General features: G+C 51.0%; 1 protein-coding gene across 1 annotated transcript; it reads left to right on the plus strand.

The window, feature by feature from the left end:
- Nucleotides 1–5249: 5249 nt before the first annotated feature.
- Nucleotides 5250–20377, plus strand: VEZF1 (vascular endothelial zinc finger 1). The gene is made up of 7 exons (XM_082776256.1): nucleotides 5250–5364; nucleotides 10236–10933; nucleotides 11611–11674; nucleotides 12670–12853; nucleotides 13656–13856; nucleotides 16119–16163; nucleotides 16514–20377. Exons 1-7 carry the CDS (start codon nucleotides 5332–5334, stop codon nucleotides 16939–16941), a joined length of 1653 nt encoding a protein of 550 aa, XP_082632382.1. The 5' UTR covers nucleotides 5250–5331; the 3' UTR covers nucleotides 16942–20377.
- The last annotated feature ends 526 nt before the right edge of the window (nucleotides 20378–20903 follow it).

A 20903-nucleotide genomic window follows, 5' to 3' on the forward strand; every position in this document is an offset into this window, starting at 1 on the left:
CTGCGCGCTGCCTCTCCTGGAGCTCTCCAATCCAGCACAAAGCTGGAAGCAGCTTTTGCGACGGGTGCAGCGCGGAGGCCACGGCAGGCAGGGTGGTGCAAACCCACATGGTCTGCCGGGGGTCGGCGTGCACCCCAGAAGGTCTCCGAGCTGTAGGAGACGAATAATTTTGGCTCTGTGTGCATCCCATCTGTGCACAGAACCGAGGAATGACACCAGACCTGAAGTTAAGTGCGGGTGGCTCGCACTGCTCGGCACCGGAGCTGGGGCACCGCTGGCACCGTGCCTGTGGCTGCCCCAGGGCTGCCCCCAGTATGCACCTCGTGTGCCGTGAGGGGCAGTCCTGCATGTGGGGCATCTGCAGGCGCTTTGCTTGTGCCCAAAGATAGGGGAGAAGCCAGCAGCCGGCCACACATCCCCGTGGCGAGCAGCGGGAGGAGCAGCGCTTCCGTCCCGGTGCCAGGCGCGCAACGGATGACAGCGGCTGCCCGGTGGGAAGAAGTTGTGACGGAGATGACCAAAATAAAAATAAAAGGGCGCTTGCAGCGCAGGGCAGCTCCGAGCTCAAGGTGCCAGGCGGAGATTAGCGTGCGCACAGCTGAGGACAAGGAGGTGGGATGAGATAACGCCGCTTCCCGTGCGCGGCCGGGCTAAACTTAGCCGTGCTCTGCTCCGCCATGGGGACGGGGCCGGCCCCGAGGCAGCTCTGCGTGCAGGGCAGGGACACCCAGCTGCTGTGAGAAGCGCCTGGCTCGCAGCCGGTGGGTGCAGCTGGCACCCCGGTCTGCAGGGTGCTGGGGTGCTGCCCCGTGCCTCCAGGAAGGCAGGAGGGTGACCCCACTGCTAGGACGGGCCCCTCGGCCTCTCAGCCCACCCTTAACGCTGCCCCAGCAGCCGCCTGCTTCTCCCCAGGTTCCCTCCCTGTGCCACTGCTGCGCACCTCAAAGTTTGGTGCTGAAAGCAAGGAGCGGAGGAGCACTCAGACATCCCTGCTGTGGCCCGCTGATGAAGCTCCTTCCCTTTGAGTAGCTTCTCGCTGCTCCTCCATCGATCGCAGCAATGCCGTTCTGCAGCGATTCAGCCAAGCTGGCTGGTGATTTCCTGCATCCTCTTTTCCCCTTTTGAGAAGTGCAGTGATCCTTCAGATGCGCTAATTACCAGGCCAGGAGGATGCTCTGCGCAGAGCCCGGCAGGGCAGCTCCCTGCTGAGCCCTGGGGCCAGCACCAGCACCAGCACTGCCCGCGGGGGCACAGCACAGGATGTGCGATGGCAGCGGGCTGCCACGGGGCACGGCCACAGCAGCCTCCTCTTGAGAGCTTTCCTTGCTTGCAGGCAGGTCGCTCGCAGCTCCTCGAGCCACCCGTGCGGCCCCTCGGTGCCCTCAGACCCCGCCGTGCTCCCTGCTCCTGCAGCCCGCGTCACGGGTGTGCTCTGCCTCGGTGTGCGTTTCCCAACTTCACATTTTACTGTCTCTTTTTAGCTTCCTGGATGAGTTTGAAAGGGAACTTGAGGCTGCACGGAGAGAAAATAGAGAAGACACGGAGTTAGGAAAGCGGCAAAAGGGAAACTGCCCCCGGCTCGGTAACATCGTCTCTGCTTATTTACGCACCGGAGGGCTCCGCAGCCCCGCGAAGCTGTGAAATTCAAAGCACGCCGCGTCGCTCCGGGAGCAGAGCACAAACAGCCAGGGGCTCCTCCAAAGCCGAAATATTTGACAACATTTTCTATTCTTAGCAATTCCAGCACGCGCTCGCGCCGCGCAATCGGAGCGCTGCGTGTCAGCGGGCAGGCACGCTGCGGGGAGAGCACCGGGTGGGAGCGCAGCGGGGCAGGATCCCCCCCCCCCGACCCCACAGACCCCTGCCCGGTGCGCTGAGACCCCTGCGAGAGGCGCGGGCAGGGCAGAAACACAAAGTGCACTTCCACCGCTCGCGTCCCACCGCAAGCCCTAAAACCCGGGGTGTTTCTGCAAGGGGGAGCGGGAGGAATCTGGTGGCGTTTGGCTCGGTCCTGCCCGGGGCTGGGGGCCGCATCCAGCTGCCGCCTGTCCCCGCAGGCCAGCTAATGGCGCCCGTCACACAGGCGCTTCCTTAACCGCTTCGTGGCTGGCCGCGGTGGAGGAAGCGGCTCCTCTTGGGGCGTGTGGAGGCGTGAGGTGGGTCTGGTGGATTAACCGTGGTCAGTTCTTCCTCCCGAGGCTGGTGTCCCCGGGGATACCATGTACCCAGCAGCGGGAGGTCTGCTGCTGCTGCTGGTGGCACCGGGGCTGTGTGCGGGCGCTGGGCATCGCTGTGGGCACGAGGCAGGGCTCCCGACAGTGTCCCCGTCCCTCCCTGCCACGCAGGAAGCGCTAAGGAAGAAGCGGGGAAGGTTTTTGTTCTGCAAGGCATGGAAAGAGGCACCTCAGGACGGCGCTAAGTGGGGCACCCGGCTCCCGCTGCCCTAGAAATTCCCTTTGCATGTTTGCCGCGGGTACCCAGGCAGCAGCACGGTGGCTGCTGATGTTATCGCTGTCCCAGCTCGATGACTAAGGCAGCTGGAAGGTATAAATTAAACAACATAACACTTCGAGTCACCTGTTATGTGGGTTTGTCCAAAGCAGTGCAGCTTTAATTAAGACGGAGAGTTTACAAATCTAACCTTTGTTTATTGTGCTTTGGGGCACGTAAAATGTAAATACGTGTTTTCAAACACTGTGGCTTTTTATATTTCCAGTTATAATTCTGGGTAAAGGAAAGTTCGTCAGGTTTGGCATGGACTTGCCCTTTATAAATTCAGCTCCTGTGAGTTCGTTCCCCCCTCGGGGGTTATCTGCAGCTCTCGGGCTCGCTCTGCTCCGCTCCGGGGGCTGCCTGCCTCGGCCGTCGCTCCCCGCTGCTGGTGTGCGAGGGGCCCGGGCTGCTCAGGGGCTGAGGGTTCAGCCCCGCTCCTCCAAGGGACGAGTGCTCCCACTCCCCGTTTCCCCCTCTTACAGGTCAGTAAGGAAGTGCTGAGCGTCCTCCTCATTTCTGTTCCTGAAAGGTGCTTTCTGTCCCTTTGGCTCTTTAGCTGTAAAACCAACAAGAACGTCAAGTTTAGCCTCCTACGTGCTCATCGGGATTTCTTCGATGACTCAGTGACATGCTTGGGTAGGTTTCTTAGCCTTTAGCTGAGGCGAGTCGGAGCCTTTAACAAAGAGCACTCTCACCAGCCTTATTAATACGCGTGAACAAAAATATCTGACCGACCCGGAGAAAAATAACCACGAGCAGCAGTCATTTCCCCCCTAAATGTCTCTAAATGTGGGGTTTCTCTCTCGGCTTCCTGCAGCCCTCCCTGCCGGGGAGCAGCGTGGGGCTCAGCAGAGGAGGGAGGCTCTCGGCAGGGGCAGGTACAGTGGAGGTGTGACCGGCGGCCTCGTCACCCTGCCTTCGGGCAGAGCTTCTCCTCCTGGGCACCAACGCGCTCCCAAGGCCAGCCACAGGTGAGCGTGGAGGTGCAGGGCTGGGAGGAGGCGATGCATGAGAGTTAAAAAACCCCATTTGGGTGCTTTTTTTGTTTTTTTGTCCCAGTTCAGGGCTCCTGCAGCCCGGTGATGGTATTTTGCACGTTGCCAGCGCTGCCCACTGGGTGCATCAGGGCAGGGGGCCACACAAATGATTTTTATTTGCAAGCAGGTTTTGACATTATCACTCCACTCCAGTGCTGATTTTTAAGGAAAAAAACTTGAAGATGCGTGAAACTACTGCAAGCGTGACTATTGGCAGAGATACTTCTGTATTGTACGAGCAGAAATACTCCTGTTTTGCAATGTAAAGTGAAGAAATGCTCAGAAAGGGCAGGGGAAGAGCACGCCGCGGGGCCAGGTGGCTTGCCCAAGAGTGCACAGCGGTGGCCGAGGCAGCAGGCTGGGACTCGTGGCCAGTGTCCTGCCCACCCCAGGACACCTCCACCACGGCCCTGAAACCCTGCTGTCCTCTGGGCTTGGTGCTTAGGGACTGTTCTTTGCGTTATAATTAATGTAATACTCAACATGAGGAAAAAGCACGGGCATCCCCAGCGGGGGAGGGAGCACTACGGGGGGCTCCATCGCCGTGAGGCCCTGGGGACACGTCCCGAGCTGGGAGCCTGAGGAAACGGGGCCGGAGGGGGGAAAAACAGAGTCCTGCGAGGCTCTGGGTCCCCAAACTGTCCGTTTTATGTGCCCTGAGGTGCAGCTGTGCCCCCCCGCCTTGTGCTGTGTGCTCGGTGCCCCCCAGGGCCGCTCGTGGAGCCCTAATTAACGGCGAGCGCCCGCTTAATTGCTTGCGGCTTCCATTTGCATCCAGGTGCCGCGTCCCACGCTCCGGGGCGTGTGTGTGTGTGAGGGGGGGAAACCTAAAATTGGGGGGGGGGGGTGTGGCGGCGGGGCCGCCTCAGGGGAGCTCAGCCCCGGGCCAGTGCCTGAGGGAACCTGAGGGAACCTGAGGGAAGCCCGGGGCCGAGCCGCCCCCGCCGCTCCCTCCCCGTTAGCGGCGGGCGGGGAAGCGAAGGAGGGCGAGGGGAGGGGAAGAGGCGAGGCTGTGGAAGGGAGGAGAGGGAGGAGAGGAGAGGGGAGGGCGGCGCGGCTCGGCCCCCGCCCGGGGCGGCGGTGGTGGCGGCGGCGGGAGCGGCGGCGGCACCCCCCGTCCTCCCCCCCCCCCCCCCCCCGCCGCCCTCCCGCTCCTCCATCTTCTCTCGCCACAGCCTCGGCTTCCCCAGGCGGGACCGGCCCATTGCCAGCCCCGCGGGGGGGGGGGAGCCGGCCGGGCTCAGCCCAGCCCAGCACCAGCCCCAACCCTCAGCCCGGCCCCGCCGCTTTGCTCCACCACGCGTCCCCCCCCCCCGTATTTCCCGGTGCCCAAATCCCCACCGCCGGGACCCTCCAAGGAGCCACCGGGGAGAAGAAGAAGAAGAAGAAGGGGGGGGGGGGGAAAGGAAGGAAAGCAGAAGAAGGGGGGGGGGGGGGAGGCGGCGCCGTAACCAAGCCGGGCCCGCGCCGCCCCGCCGGGCCGCGGCGCCGCCGCCTCCCCCCTGCGGGCCGCAGTGGTGCAGCCCGGAGGTTAGCGGAAGCGGCCGCTCAGGCGCTGCCATGTTGAGCCGCCGCCGCCGCCGCCGCCGCTTTGTTGTCGGCTCCATGTAGCTGCGGCCCCCCCGGCGCTGGGTTTTGCACGGGGGTTGTAGGGCTGGGCCGGGCTGGGCTGGGTTGGGCTGGGCGGCGGGCGGGGGGGGGGGGGGGGAGCGAGGCACCGCTCCGCAGCGCGCCGCACCGAGCCGCCTCCCACCCAGCCACCCACCCACCCCGCTGCCTCAGGCCGCGACGCCCCCGCGCCATGGAGGCCAACTGGACCGCGTTCCTCTTTCAGGTGAGGCCCCGCCGCGCCGCGCCGCTTTCTCAACACTCCCCCCCCCCCCCCCCCTCCCCTTCAACCACCCCCCCCCCCCCAACCACCACACCACACACAACAACCTCCGCCCTCCTCCTCCTCCTCCTCCTCCTCCTCCTCCTCTTCCCTCAGCGGCCGCGGGGCTCCCCGCTAGGCCGGGGCTGTCACTCAGCGCCGCCGCCCGGCCTCCCGCCCGCCTTCCCCCCCCCCCCCCCCCTTCGGCTGTGTGTGTGTGTTATGGGGTGGGGGGGGGGGGGGGGGGATGTGGCCATCAGCAGCGTTTTGGATCGATTTAACTTTTTTTTTTTTTTTTTTTTTTTTTTTTTCCCTCCCCCGGGCAGACAAAACGGCCTTTATTTTAGTTTGTTTATTTTATTTATTTATTTATTTATTTATTTTTTTGGCCTCCCCCCCCCCAAAAAAAAATAATAAATAAATAAAATAAAAACACGACAAAAAGGCAGCGCAGGGATGGAGCCGTCCCCCCCTCTACCCCCCCCCCCCCCCCCCAGCCTCGTTGTGTGCGAACGGGCACCGGGAGGAGAGGCCGGGCTCGGACACGGACCCCCCCCCCCGGTGCCGCTTCCCCGAGCCTCGACCCCTTCCCGGGCTGTTTTTTTTTTATTATTATTATTTTTATTTATTTATTTATTTTTACCAGCCCGCTACCGCGTTGTTTTTCACCTCTTTTTGCTCTTTTTTTTTTTTTTCTTCTTTTATTTTTATTTATTTATTTATTTTTTTAACGTTGCAATGTGCGAGCGGGGGAATAAATAAAGAAAGAAAGAAAAGAAAGAAATGAAGAACGGGAGCGGGCAGGCACACAGCACCTCTCCCGAGGTAAAACAATCCTCCCTGCCAGCGGCGCCCGGCTGCTTACTCACCGCCCGCCGCCGGGGCTGAGCGAAGGGATCGGGGCAGGGCCCCCCCCAAAAAAAAAACTCCCCCCATGTCCCCTGCTCCCTCCACCGGGGCTGAGCTGATCCTTGTCCCCACCAGGCACCTGATTTCCCCCAGCCCAGGGCCTGATTCCCCCCGAGCAGGGCACTTTTGGCTTCCCTTTGGCACCCGGCTGAGCCGCTCGGGGCAGGATTGTCCCGAGGCGCTGCCCGGCCAGCTCCTCGCCGCCTGCCCTCATTTTTTTGGGGGTGTTTGCTGTGTTCGCTGTGTTTCCGAGCGGCGGGGCCCCGCTCCGCTTCGGTGGCGGGTTGTGCCGTGCTGCTTCTCATTAGGAGTCGGCAGCGCGCTTTGCCACCGCGCAGTTTTGTGCGGCTTGGAAGCATCTCCACGGAGCTGTGACGTGGAAATTTTCCTCGTGCCCCCCCCCAGCAATAAAGCTCTCAGGCCTCCCGATAAATGCTGAGTATTGTTTCTCGAGTCATTTCATTAAAGCCGAGGATTTAGGATGGGAGCATCCTGATGCACCCAGCAGACAGCACTAGAAAGTGCTTTTCTTCTTTCCGCTCCTCAGCTTTTCTTCTTTCTATTCTTACCAACAGCGCGACAGCCAAAATCCAAAAGATTAGTTAAAATGAGTAACAAAAAGTGAATTTACCCCCCCCCCTTCGCAGCCCTTTCCGTGCCATCAGTTAAATAACAAAACCAAGTGGCCGAATGCACTCGCAAATTATTTTTTAAGGGCTTTTACTGAACGTGCTTTCCAGCTGTTGCAGGATTGCTAAGGGCAGGTTAATTTCCAGCATGTAAAACTGTAACTTCTGGCAAACTGCTTCTAGGGGAGGTTTCAATGTCTCAGTGTCGGTCTCAGTAGCGATGGGATGTGTAACTGTAAACTGCTCCTTCCAAATAAAGTTACTGGGTCGTGCTTAGGTGGCGTGCTGATGGATTGTATCTTCTGAAAGAAACGATTACAATGTTGAATAAGCAGTGCTTGTCCGGATCTTGCCGGTCCCTGAAATGCCTGTTTTGAAACCGCTTTTAGTATCTGCTCGGAAAGTGAAAGTTGTATCTGTTGGTGTTGGGAGGAATCATCCATCAAACAGGGTATTCAAGATATGACTCACGCTAATTTGTTGCTCTCGCATTAAGGCTTGAGTGCAAAAATCTTTTAGCCTCTGGCACTGGAAGTTGGTGGTGCCACGTCCTACCACTCTGGGTCACGAATTGCGGATTTCTTATTTACTGCCCCCCAGGAAAGAAAGATTTGGTGATAGACGAGGGTGTTTTGCATGAGAGCCTGTCCCAGGCGATCAGAATCTGGCAAAAATTGTTGACTTGACATTAGTGCTAGGTCAAGTAAAACTGTGCCGTGCCTGGATAAAAACGGCTGGCGAGAGGCGTGCAGCAGGTGCTGCGTTCCCTTCTCGGGCAGCAAGATAAAAAAAAAATAATAATAAAATAATAATTAAAAAAAAACCAAACACCTGATCCTTTTTAAAAAGCCTTTCATGCAGGCCTCGGAAAGTGAGGAGCGGTGGTGTTGCAGAAGGGCTTGTTGAGAGCGCTGCTGACAAATCACCCCGCTGAGCTGGGACCCGCGCTAAGCAGGCTTATGTAAGAGCGAGCACGCAGCCGGGGAGCCCTCCTGGTCCCGCAGCCCTCCGGTGGGAGCGGGCGCCTCGGTACCTCCGAGTGCTGCCGAGACTTCAAGGCTTAAAAATACCCATCGACTGCACAAGTTTGAACCTTGTCCAAAGGATTTGGGCTCCCTATTATCCGATCTGCCAGCTCTCCGCCTTTGAAACTGTATCTCCAGAGCTATCCTTAGGTGCTCCTGAGTGCCGTCTGATGCAGTTAACAACGTTGTTTAGTGCTTATTGGAAATTGGCTGTAAAACATCTCACTTTTTTTTTTTTTTTTCCAAATTAAAACTGTACCCAAGTACACAGCTTGCTTAACGCCGCGCCGCCGGTGTGTCCGGTGCGTGCTCTGCTCCTTCCCGTGCGACGCAGATGTCACCACCGCGCTCTAGAAACCCCGGCGGATAAAATCCGCAGCTGTCGCTCGAGCCAGGCAAAAGTTTATGGGAGAGGATGAAGCGAGAGCCGTGCCCTGCTCGGCAGCGTAGCCTCCAGGAGAGCTCTGTTGGGCTCTTCAGCAGTTGCTGCTGCAACACGGCCCCATGGGCCGGTGTTTGCGGTGGCTGCAGCGGTGCGGCCGCGCTGCAGCACAGGTGCAGCCAGAAGTGGCCGGGCTGTCCCAGGCCGTAACGATTCCAGCAAGTCTTGTCCCACGTTGCCGTGCCGAACCCGGGCTGCTTTCCTGTCAGCCAGGCTTGTGGTGTGACGGAGCACGTATTCCTGCCCACGTGGGTCCGTGTTTGTAGCCACCGGTGGCTTTTATCCAAGGATCAGCAGCACTGTGCTCCTGAGAAAGGAGTAGCCGAGGTGCCTTGGGCAGAGCGGGGCATGACTGCCTGGAGCTGGGGCAGATAAAACGCCGGCTGGGCGCGCTGCAGCCACCGCTTGGGATTGTGAGAGGCGAAGGGACAGGATGGAACTGAGGACAAGTCCCAGAGCCTGCTTCGGGACATCCTGACGTCTCGAAAGGATGCCAAGCGTAGGGAGAGCCTGAGCTGGGGTGTGCTTCGTACAACTGCCCGTCCTCAGCCAAAATAAACGTAGACATGAAGGGGGTTGCAAGCAGGCAGTGTTTCACCCGGCTGTCCCAGCCTCACTGTGCCATGCGGCACATGGGCCTGGTGAAGGCAGCTGTAGGAAGAAGCCCTGGGAGGTGGTGGTGCTGCTCTGAGGGGAAGGCCAGCTCCCCAAACTCGGCTTCAGACCTGGCTTGCCCCGCTGACAGCCAGAGCGGGGTCAAACCGGGCTGCTGGGACCGAGGCACGTCTCGAGTGCAGATGTGCTGGAGGTGCCGGAGTGATTTATTTTAATGCTCCATTAGGCTGGGTTGGTCTGCGTGGTTTCTGAACCACTTCAAATGTGTTTCGGCCAGGGTTTTGTCCCGCTCTGACAGGATGAACATTGAGAACGGCGTTTTCTGTCTCAGAACAAGCAGCACTTAAACCTGTGTGGCTGCAGCGTGGCCGAGGGGTCTTTACCCTGGTACTTGCAGGGTCTCCCTCTGCCTTTTCCCCGCAGCTTCTCCCCCTGCTCCTGTAGCTCCCAGCCTCTCCATATCAGCTGTCCTCGAGCAGCTTGGAGGTCCTCCCCGGGATCCAGACACCTCCCAGAGCTCACTGATCAGCTTCCCTCCCGTCCCAGAACCCTGCCGGTGGAGAGGAGACCTCTCCTTGGCTGCCAGACACCAAGCGGTCAGCAGCCAGCGTGCCGGGGGCCTGCCGGGCATAGAAGTGCTGCGTTAGGCAGCTCCCTGCCCGAGCTGCCTTGGTCTCGGTGCCAGCACGCTGCTCTGAGCACGGTGTTTAAATACGGTGGCTTATCGCATCCCGGCTCTGGGCGGCTGCAGCCTAATCCCCGGCGTGCAGTAAGCCCGGGTTAGGTTTAGAGGCGGGGCGGTGTTTTGCAACTCCCCCTCGGTACATTCATAAGCTCCAAAGATAGCCCTGCCGGGGCACCTGATACGATCGTTAGTAAAACGAGTTATCTGTTATGTAAAGATCAGGCGATACGGGAGGAAAGATCTGACAAGCGCCTCCTTGTTTTCCATAAGAAACGGTGCCCTCCGGAAACTTCAGTGTTTGATTGTTCCGGTGTGCGCCTTGCCACGCTTGCTGGCCGCGGGATCCGTGCCGCGTGCGCGTCGAAAGCACGAGCGGCGTTACCCTCCGCACAGGAAAATCCCCTAACCTCGTGCAGCCCTGCGTCGCTGGCTGTCGGGCTAGAGTTTGCTTTCCCGTAGCCTGTAAATGTGCTCAGCGCGTCGAAGCGAGCTCCCGGCCGTAGAATTTAAGTGTGAATGTTTGGTTTTAGGCACACGAAGCCTCACACCACCAACAGCAGGCAGCACAGAACAGTTTGTTGCCGCTCCTGAGCTCTGCTGTTGAGCCACCCGATCAGAAGCCGATTCTGCCCTTACCAATAACGCAGAAACCTCAGCCTGCAGCAGAAACGTTAAAGGATGCTATTGTTGGGATTAAAAAGGAAAAACCTAAAACCTCCTTTGTGTGCACTTACTGCAGCAAAGCTTTCAGGGACAGCTACCATCTGAGGCGCCACGAGTCCTGCCACACGGGCGTAAAGTTAGTGTCACGGCCAAAGAAAACTCCCACCACGATGGTGCCCCTTATCTCCACCATCGCTGGTGACAACAGCCGAAGCTCGCTGGTTTCCACCATCGCGGGCATCCTGTCCACGGTCACTACGTCTTCCTCCGCCACCAACCCCAGCAGCAGCGCCGGTGCCACGGCCATGTCAGTGACTCAGACGGTGAAGAAGCCCAGCAAGCCCGTCAAGAAGAACCACGCCTGCGAGATGTGCGGCAAGGCCTTCAGGGACGTGTACCACCTCAACCGGCACAAGCTGTCCCACTCGGATGAGAAACCCTTCGAATGTCCCATTTGCAATCAGCGCTTCAAGAGAAAGGATCGCATGACCTACCACGTGAGGTCTCACGAAGGTGGCATCACGAAACCCTACACCTGTGGTGTTTGTGGAAAAGGCTTCTCGAGGTACCATGTAGAAAATCCCAGGCGAGCTCAAGTATTGGCTTTTCACAACCAGGCAGGGCTGAGCTGTGGTAGCGAGGGGCTGGGAGGAGCAGACCCCTTAGCAGGTGGGCGAGGGGATGAGGAAAGGAGCCTTGCTCACCTCTAGGGCCCGGGTCTCGGTCTGAGCCAGGCGGGCGGTGAGCAAGAGCATCCCATTTTTTGATGACAGTGTTTTGAAACATCGTCACGGCCTCAGGACACGTGTCTGTGTCTCTGGTGGTGATGGCACAGCCCCTTCACCAGCCGTGGCAGAGGTCAGGGACCGAGCGGGGCACAGCAGGCCAGCTGCCTCCTCGTCTCCTCGCAAAGTTGAGGCGTGCTGACAGCACTGCGGGGAAGCTTGCACTGCTGCTGGCTGCGTCTTCGACAGAAAACTTCCACCTCTAGAGCTGTTGACCTGTCATCTATACACAAGGTCCAACCAAATTTCCAGGTGGATAAGAATGTGGTTAGGTTTCAAAGTGCAGCTTGGGTCTCGCATGTGTTACTCTAGCCCAAAGTCACCGGGTAGGTAAGGGGGACGTAGTTCTGGCTGTGCAGAGGGCTGGGGGCTGCAGGGGGTCGCAAGGTTCAAAGATGTCACTGCTATCTGTTTGTAACAGTATGCATTTTCTTTTCTGTTCCTCTCTTTTGTGCAGGCCTGATCATCTAAGCTGTCACGTTAAACATGTTCACTCAACAGAGAGACCCTTCAAATGCCAAGTAAGGGCTACCATGATTTATTAAGAACCATGCCTCGTTGTGTAGTTAGATCCTCAGGGGAATCATCTTCCCAGAACCATGGTTGCTCCTGGACTTTTCTGTGGAGTGCAAGTTTAGGAATAAAGTCTCATCTGAGTTACTTATCAGCTGTGCCGTGGTGCTGATGTAGGTGCAGGGGCAGTTTAAGAGGATGCAGTGGCTACGCCCGTAGGAAGATTAGAGGCTTTTTGCTTTCTCGGAGAACAATGTAGTTACGCTGCTTTATGACGCGCTTAACTTAGCGCGAGGACTGTAACGGTGTCCTCAGCTCAGTGCTGGCTACTGCAGAAAGGTGTGCAGTGTGTTCCTCAGTACAGCCATTAAAAATGGATTGGGATGGTTGATTCTGGATCCGCTGTTTTGCTGGAACGTGAACACAAGTTGGTGTCAGTTGATGGCTTAGTAAAAGGGAAATAACTGGACTGCCCTCGAGCAATTAACTGTTTTGCTTGGAATATATATTCATGTTCCAACCTGTGTTTTTAGTGACTCATCGCATTAAATGAAAGTTTTGTGTGAAAAAAATGACATAAGAAAAAGGTTTTGCTTCCCTATTTTGATTTGGATAGAAGCAGAAATAATCGAGCAATTTAAGATACTGAGTTCAGATTTGTGCAGTACAGTTGTATCAGATAGCAACTTTTCCTGTTCTGGGTGGTTTTTGTAAGCTACCTCTCACTGTGCTAGGTAAGGTAACGCGCTATTTAAGACCACTCAGATAGTCTAGAGTATGATTTTTGTCATCTCGTAAGCCAGCTTCCATTTAGCAACTAGATAACTTTCAGTCTCTGTTCAACAGTTTGATTTTGGTTTCTCATATATGTAAGTAGAACTTGGGGTTGTCAGTGTGCCTCAGATACCCTATGCACAGAGAGGGTAAAGCGTACAGTGGGCATGCGATTCGTACTGCAATGATACTGTCTGCACTGCAAGTGTAATTGTTGTCCTTCATATAGACGTGCACTGCTGCCTTTGCCACCAAAGACAGACTGCGGACACACATGGTGCGCCATGAAGGAAAGGTATCGTGTAATATCTGTGGTAAACTTCTGAGTGCAGCATATATCACCAGCCACTTAAAGACACACGGGCAGAGCCAAAGTATCAACTGTAATACCTGTAAACAAGGCATCAATAAAAGTAGGTGAACGTTTTAAAAACATTTCTAATAACAATGTGTTTGCAAAGGGATTTGCCTTTGGTTACGTTAACGTGCACGAACGTACCCATCCTGTGGGAATTCACGCCTGTTAGAAATAGATATTGATAGCAGGATCTTCTTTAGCTCAAGGAATTGGCATACGTGGAATTGGTTTGCTGCTAGACTGCTATGGGGAATGTCTAAAATGCCTGATTGTTGAGCTTAATACGAAATTTGGATGTGAAATATTTTTCAAGGTATAAGGTTTCAGCTCTGGCTTCGCCAGCCAGTTCATACAAGGCATTTACAGCAGTTGGTAGAGGTGGAAACGATGAGCTGTAATGTGGCCAGAGGGTAATAACATGCTGTTCTGTGATGTAAAGGTAAACTGAAAACTTTGTCATACTTGGAATAAAAAGTAAAAAAGGCCTTTTAAAAAAGAAAAATGTAGCTGAGGTTTAAAAAAAAAAAAAAAAAAAAAGGAATTTACTAATTGGCTTGAGTTCTAGAGACTCACTGTAGTCATTTATTTCAGTCTTCCTAAAATACAAATAAAATAATGAGAAAGGAGGTTCATTTTTGGCAGAAACCAAATGTTCCTGATATACATTTTGTTTTTTAAACCTCGGAAAAGTAGTTTTATAAAGCGCATGATTAATGATATGGTTTTAAACATCTCTGTGATTTTCCTCTTGGAATCCTGCGAGATTCCACGCACTCTTTTTGGAAGAAGCCTTTGTCATCTCAGCAGAAAACAGTAACTTTTCAAGGTGAATTTGTGTTCTTACTTACTTGGCATAGCATGCATGAGTGAAGAGACCAGCAATCAGAAGCAGCAGCAGCAGCAGCAACAGCAGCAACAGCAACAACAACAGCAGCAACAGCAGCAGCAGCAGCAACAACAGCAACAGCAGCAGCAGCAGCAGCATGTAACAAGTTGGCCGGGAAAGCAGGTAGAGACCCTGAGATTATGGGAAGAGGCCGTCAAAGCAAGGAAGAAAGGTAAAATGAAACAATACTTACGGTCTTGGTTTTGTAGGATAATTGAGTTCACAGTTACGTGGGGAGTTTCAGGTGTCAGAAGAGGATGGGTTACGTGACGGTTTCATTCCCAGTGTTAGAAGTAATAGCTGCAAACTAGAAGGAGGGTAGCATTACCAAAATGAAGCTGTTAAATGAACTCTTTATTACTTACTTCCCGTTGGTCTCTGTGCTTAAATGTGTATGTAGCAGTCATCAATTATAAAGGGATGTTTGTATCTGCTCCAAGGCAAGAGTGTGTTTTTTTTGACTTGCATGTGGTTTTGGGCTGTGTTTATGCATACTTACCAGTTGTTAACTTGTGTGCATATATATATTTGTATGTATATATATACACACATACAACACCCTCTCTTTGCATCATCGCTGGCTTGCATGTGAATGCTTCCTGTGTCCCTTTTCTTGTTTCTCTCCCAGTTTATTCCATTCACTTTATCTGTGACTTAATTGCATTTGCATGAAGTCTTCTGAAACTCCTAGGACTGACTCTTCCATCTCTCTTTTTATCACAAAATTAGCTAATAAGCGATAGTGCCTTTCATTGTTGCTAGCACACAGCTTACATACGCTTATCCTACCATAACTAAAATTGAATAGCTTCCTTTTGTTGGTCAATGCGACAGTTTTGTAAAGAATAGATTGCTTCAGTGCAGTGTCTTGTTTGGAGTAGAGTAGTTTAAAGCTTCCCGCTACTGCCAGCTTATTCTTTTCACAACAGTTTGATTTCTAATGCCTGTCATGTGTCTCCTGCGGATTACATGTTCTAGAAGTTCTTAGTGACCACTTGCTGCTTTTCACTAGCTGTTTTTAGTAATAAATGTTCTTGACTCACCTTTTTTTCTTTTTCTCCTAAACTTCCTTTCAGTTTCTTCACTCCTTTTTTTTTTTTTCTTTTCTTTTCTAGGTCTTATTTGTGTATTAGGCTGCTAGCTCCTTTCTCCTTGATTGTTATTCCAATTGAATTCTGTGATTTGACAGTTTAGAAACAGTTTTAAAATGTGTTAAAATGTAGCAATAACAGACATTAGGTATGATCAGGCCACTAAATGGATAAAGCAAACGAGTGTCAGATGTAGAAAATCTCCGAGTAACTTTCTTCTGCCTGTTCCTTCCTATGTCTTGTTTGCTCTTCCCTTCCTTTCTTACTGAGGTTATTGAACGTACTTTAACAAAAACAGGGGGGTTGGACGGAGTGGTGGGCGAGGGAGGCGGGTGGGGAAAAGCGTTCTCAAATTGATGATATTGGTTTAACTTAACTGAAGTGGGGAAGGGGCAGGGGGTGGGGTGTTTCTTTGTGTGTTACAGTGCTTGGAAGGTGAAGCTAGCCCGGTCAGTGTCGTGCCTGTGTGCTGCTCTTTTCGTGCTGGTTCTCCTGTGCTAGTGCCACCTGTTGTTTTGGCTTTACAACATTATATGGGATTTTTTTTTTTTTTTAGTCTAATGCTATTTATTTTCACTTTTTTTTTTACTTTTTTTTTTTTTTTTTTTTTTTTTACTCTTTCCCTTCCTTCCCACCCCTCCTAGATATGGACTTTGAAGAACCAACAGTAACCCTTGAGTGGGGCTAATGTTGCTTTCAAAGTTAACTGTCTTGGTACATTTGTATTGCCCGAGTGGCAAGAGTGGACTCTTTGCTCCTGGCTTACCTCCTGAAACGTGGGTGTAGACTGAGCTTGGTGTCCTACCCTACAAATGTGGAATAAGACACGTCTTAGAAGTGCCGTAATGTTGACATAGAATATATTTTTGTCGGTTTCTCTAGCAGCCATCCCTTTCCTTTACCCACGTCCACCAGCCCGCTTCTGTTTTTGGAGCCTTCTAGTTTGGGTAGCCGGCAGGTGGTGCTGATGCCTAGTGATCCCTCCGCTGCGTCCCGGACCACCGGTGCCCGCTCCACCAGTGCCCAGCCCTGCTAGACCCCACCGGGACCAGGGCCGGGCACTGGCCACCTGGGTCTTCCTTGTTCGGCACTTAATTCCTGCTTACTGCAAAACAGAGTAAACCAAACCAAAGCTTGGTGTGCGACTGTAGCTTGTGTGAAAGCTGAGGAGATGATGGGGGTTGAAAAATCTACTGACTGGGTAGCCGTGAATATTGCTAAGTAGAAGTGCTGTGCTCAGTGGGACGACTTAGTAGGAGTAATTAAGACTGAAATAAGCAGGTAAATATTGAAACGAGCTTTGCTTATCAGTCCCTAATAATGACTTTTTAAAACCTTCACAGAATGTCAGTTCACCTTTGAGAAGGCTATAGAGTACGTACCATTCGGTATGTACACTCTCTCCTCTATTTATAATGTTCCTCTTGGGAGGATTTCTTTGATTGTACGATACTGTTTTTATGAACGTCGAAACCCTCTTTATAAGACAACCTCGCTTGACTTCCCAGGAAAAAAAAAAAAATATTGAATTCAAATGAACTGCATGAGAGTTTATATTTCTTTAGGCTATAGAATGTTAACAGTTTTAACTTACTAATAATTCCTAAAGAAAATGATTCCAGAATTTGTATCTGTACTTGTTTGATTTTTGTTTTGTTCTGTTCAGTTTTTTTTTTAAATCTTGTCCATGGTTTTTTATGTGTTAAAAACTTTTTGTCTTTTTATGTCTCATTTTTAGAAGCTGCTAACTTGTGCCAAACCTCCACTGCTGCTACTACGCCTGTGACTCTTACTACTCCATTCAATATAACGTCCTCTGTGGCTTCTGGGACTATCACAAACCCAGTCACAGTGGCAGCTGCAATGAGCATGAGAAGTCCAGTAAATGTATCAAGTGCAGTTAATATATCCAGTCCGATGAACCTAGGGCATCCTGTAACTATAACAAGTCCGTTATCCATGACATCTCCATTAACGCTCACCACACCAGTCAATTTACCCACCCCAGTAACCGCTCCAGTGAATATAGCGCATCCAGTCACTATAACATCTCCCATGAACCTCCCCACACCGATGACGTTAGCTGGTCCGTTAAATATAGCGATGAGACCAGTAGAGAGCATGCCTTTCCTGCCCCAGGCCTTGCCCACGTCTCCTCCCTGGTAAAAAAAAAAAAAAAAATTCTAAACAGTATTAAAAAGGATTAAGGTGGAATCCTTACCAGCAGTTCTTTTTTGGGGTTTGTTTTTTTTGTTTTTGTTTTGTTTTGTTTGTTTTGTTTTATTGTTTTTTTTTAAATAGTTAATAATAAATTCAAACTACGACACTGGGGCAACATGCACCATCAGAGACCATAGTAGCATCTTCCCCCGTTGATTTGGCTCACATGGTTCAACCTTGAGTTTCACTGGAGCACTTCATTTAAAGTAAGTTTTACCTTTTAGCTGACTGATGATAAATTAGAGCAGATACATATTTGCCAGAGTTTTGTTTTGTTTTGTTTTTCCTTAAGAAAGTTGTTAAAAAACAGTTTTATGTTTTGTCCCCCAAATAACTTAGGAAATTATTTTAATCTAAACACTAGCAAAGACCCCTTGGATGTGGATGGCTGATTTTAACTTGCCAGTCATTAAGTCCACTGTTTCTGGGCTAGTGTAGAATCTTCGTCTGTGTTGATGGTTTTTTTTTGGTTTTGTTTTTTGTTTTTGTTTTATTTTTTGTTCTATTATTTTTTTTTAAATGAGTAAATGCATTACAATGTTGTCATTTAAAAAAAAAAATGCATTTTGGATTAAATATGCATTTTACCTTTGGGAATATGATAATTTCAGGCAGCATTCCCTATGGGAAAGGTGATACCAGCTCTGATATGCAAAGCATATGATAACTTATCATTCTAACTTCAACATATAATAGGGATTGTGACCTGATATTTGGAGATGTAAATATTACCCAACATATTACCCTAAGGGAATATAGCATTGTAGTCAACATTTTTTTAAAAAAAAACTGTTATTGTTTGGTGAGAAACAGCCATGGCTGACAGAAGAGGAGTCGAAATGTATGTAAACATGGTCTCTGAACAGTCAGACCCCTATGGGACTCTTACCTAGGAGCAAAAGGAGTGCTTTGAAACTTAAGAAATATTGCTTTAAGCTGGAAGATTCTGGAGGCACTGGGTATGATTTTTATGCCCTCTGCTTCCCAATCAAAACCTGCTGGTGTTACAGCAGGGGACAGACGTGTTAGTTGTTCACTAGAAGTTTTGTCTTATATTAAATTGTATACAGTTTTTATTCTAACCACTAACTAGGTAGGATGCCCCTTCAGGACAAGCAGAGAGCGTCTTTTAATTTCTCCCCTATTTCTTAATCAAGTGTTGTGCAAATCTGTTCAACTTTGTAAATATTTGCAAACATCATCATTTTTACGTTATTCTTCTATTGTGTTAACACATTTCTATCAATTTGTGGGAGTTCTGGGATGATGGTTTGAGCTGTCCAGCCCGGAACTTCTCCACAAATGGTCACACATGTTTAAGCTACATGTGCTTTTTATTTCTTAACCTGTTTATCTGTACATAACGTAGAAAGCAAAATCTAGGGAAACAGATATACTTTCTAGACTATCATGTCACATATTCACGTTTTAAAACTTTGTTTTTAAAAAAAGGAAAACACCCTAAAACCAAGACTCTACATTAAAAAAAAAAAATAAATTACAGTTGAGATGTTTTTATTTTAATGAAGCTGAAAGCTATGGAGATTAGCGTGTGTGCATTTTCACAGAGTGCTAGCAGGACTGACTAGTCAAAATGGACTGCTTCCGTTTCTACCCTGCCGTGTCAGTACAAGCAGTGATTGCCAGACTTTGGGTCAGGTGACAGGTATCTGTATCATTACGTGAAACTGTTCTAGGGGCTTGGACTACATAGTAAAACAAAAACAACAAAAAAATAGAGCTTAGTGTAAAATAATTTTATAAATGATCTTTTGTACTTTAGGACATCAAATTGTACAACTTTTGTATATATAAAAGCTTAGGAACTTTCTGTTTAGCAGAAAGGAAACACATTCCTACACTTTTAATGTATATGTTTGTTATAATGTCCATGTAAACATATGCCCTATGTTTGTGCCTTTTAATTAGTTTGTCTCAATAAACAAAAATGTAGAGAAGAATATGTAGCTATGACTTTGTTACCACTGTTCTTACTCCAGATGTATAGAGGTCTTCGTTTTTGCACTGTGTAGAGCATTGCGTGCAGACAGCTGCATGACTTAGGCTGGTCCGGCCACAACGAGGCATGCGAGTTGAATGCACCCCGGCAAAAAAAATCTTCCTCCCTTAGCGTAGAGCAGCCCGCGCCGCGGGGCGATGCATGTTGGGCCGTGTAGTTCCCAGGCCATCTCCGTCACCCACGCCAGCGATGCCAACTTGCACCAGTTTTACACAGCAGGCATAGCGGTCTGGGTCTGGGCAAGCCGCAGATGACCCTTAGGTGAAGTTTGGGTGTCCCTGAGCTTAACAAACAAAAGCGTTAAAAGCCGATGTGAAAATGTGTACTAGAAGTGGTTATCTATGAATTACTTACAATAAACAGGTGTGAGACTTAATTGTATGTTGTCAATTACTGTAGTATTGACAGGGGATCCTCCGCACAGCTAGCGGGCCCTGCTGGCGCTATTTTTATCCCAGTAGAGCAAACACATTAAACACCGGCACGGAAATTTTTCGGTGTGACAGAGACTTCCCAAACCACTGAGCATGGTGCTTTTAGCCGGGGATAGGAAAAGGGCTGTTTCCTTTCTATTTTCTGTTGGTTCTGCTCGACCGTACCTGGTTTATGTCCACAAAGCCGCGTTAGCTAATTGTCAACCTGTTTCATCTGTACTTGGGTAAACATTTGCATTGTGCTGTGCATAAACGGTTCCGAGGTGTGCTCCTTAGCTGTCTCAGTGCAGACGTTAATTTCGCTTGTAATGCCATCGTCTGAAATACATTAAGCTGTGCTCTGACAACCCGAAGCTACCTGGTCAAGTAGTTGGTACAGCAGGCGGGCCACCTTCCGATCCGTGCTTCGCCTGCAGCGCGAGGAGGCAGCGAGGCCAGCTGCTGTCGGAGGCGCCGTGCAGTTACACAACAGCACCGGGTGATTTATATGGCAACTCGTGTCACTGCAGCGCCGGGAAATGAAGGCTGTAAGAAAATGGTAGGTCTGAAGAACAGATGCTTCTGTTACACCCGGCGAGTTTCCGTGCAGCTGATAGGCTCAGCCTGGTTTATTTCTCGGAAACTTTGAGGCTGGATCTGGTCCAACATCCAGGGAAGCGTGTTGCCGCTGCTGATGTGAGTGGGCTTTATGTCGAGCCCATTCAGGTCTCCGATTGCAAGTAGCTCAATAGGGTTTTTATTTTTTTTTTTTTCTTCTAAAGTTTCCATAAGCATTCAGCATGAGGGTAACGGCTTAGCATTGACGGCAAGTTTCAGAGTTGAGTTTTGCCTTGGAAGGATTTGTGCTGCGGAAAGGCAGAGCAGGCAGATCAGTGACACAAAAACCCAGCCTCTGTGCAAGAACCCAGGGAGGTGGGCAGCAGGAAGTAAGTATTACAGCTCAGCTACCAACGCTGCCGTCAAACTGTGTGAACGACTCGCCTTCGGCCTGTTTGTTCTTTATTTGCAATGCCCGCAACTTCCAGAGGGTGTTTGGGGTGAGCAGAAATCTGGGATTTGGCCATTTACGTCTTGCCCTTGTGAGAGTTACAGCTGAGCGTTGTAACTTGGCAACTTCCTTCTGTTTAGCCCAAGGTAGATCACAGATGAGAGAGAAAAATGGGTGTGTTACTCTTAGCATATGGGTTAAATTCTATTTGCCATTGTTCACAAAAGATCTTTCCCATCATACAATGACTTTCTCTTTAGAGTGCCAGAAGGAGGAGTATTTAATGTTTGCGTTTTTCCAACAGAGGTTTAAAGAAAAAAAAAAAAAAGCTGTTTAGTTGTACCAATCCCACATTACGTAAAGGGGCAGGGGTTGCCCGGGGATTACTTAGGGGCATTTAGTGGTGGTGATAAACCTCCAAATTTCTGCTCGCTCTTTGCTTCCTTTTATTTTAGAAGTGGTCACT

Source organism: Aythya marila (assembly GCF_965140915.1).
Source record: "Aythya marila genome assembly, chromosome: 20".
NCBI lineage: Eukaryota > Metazoa > Chordata > Aves > Anseriformes > Anatidae > Aythya > Aythya marila.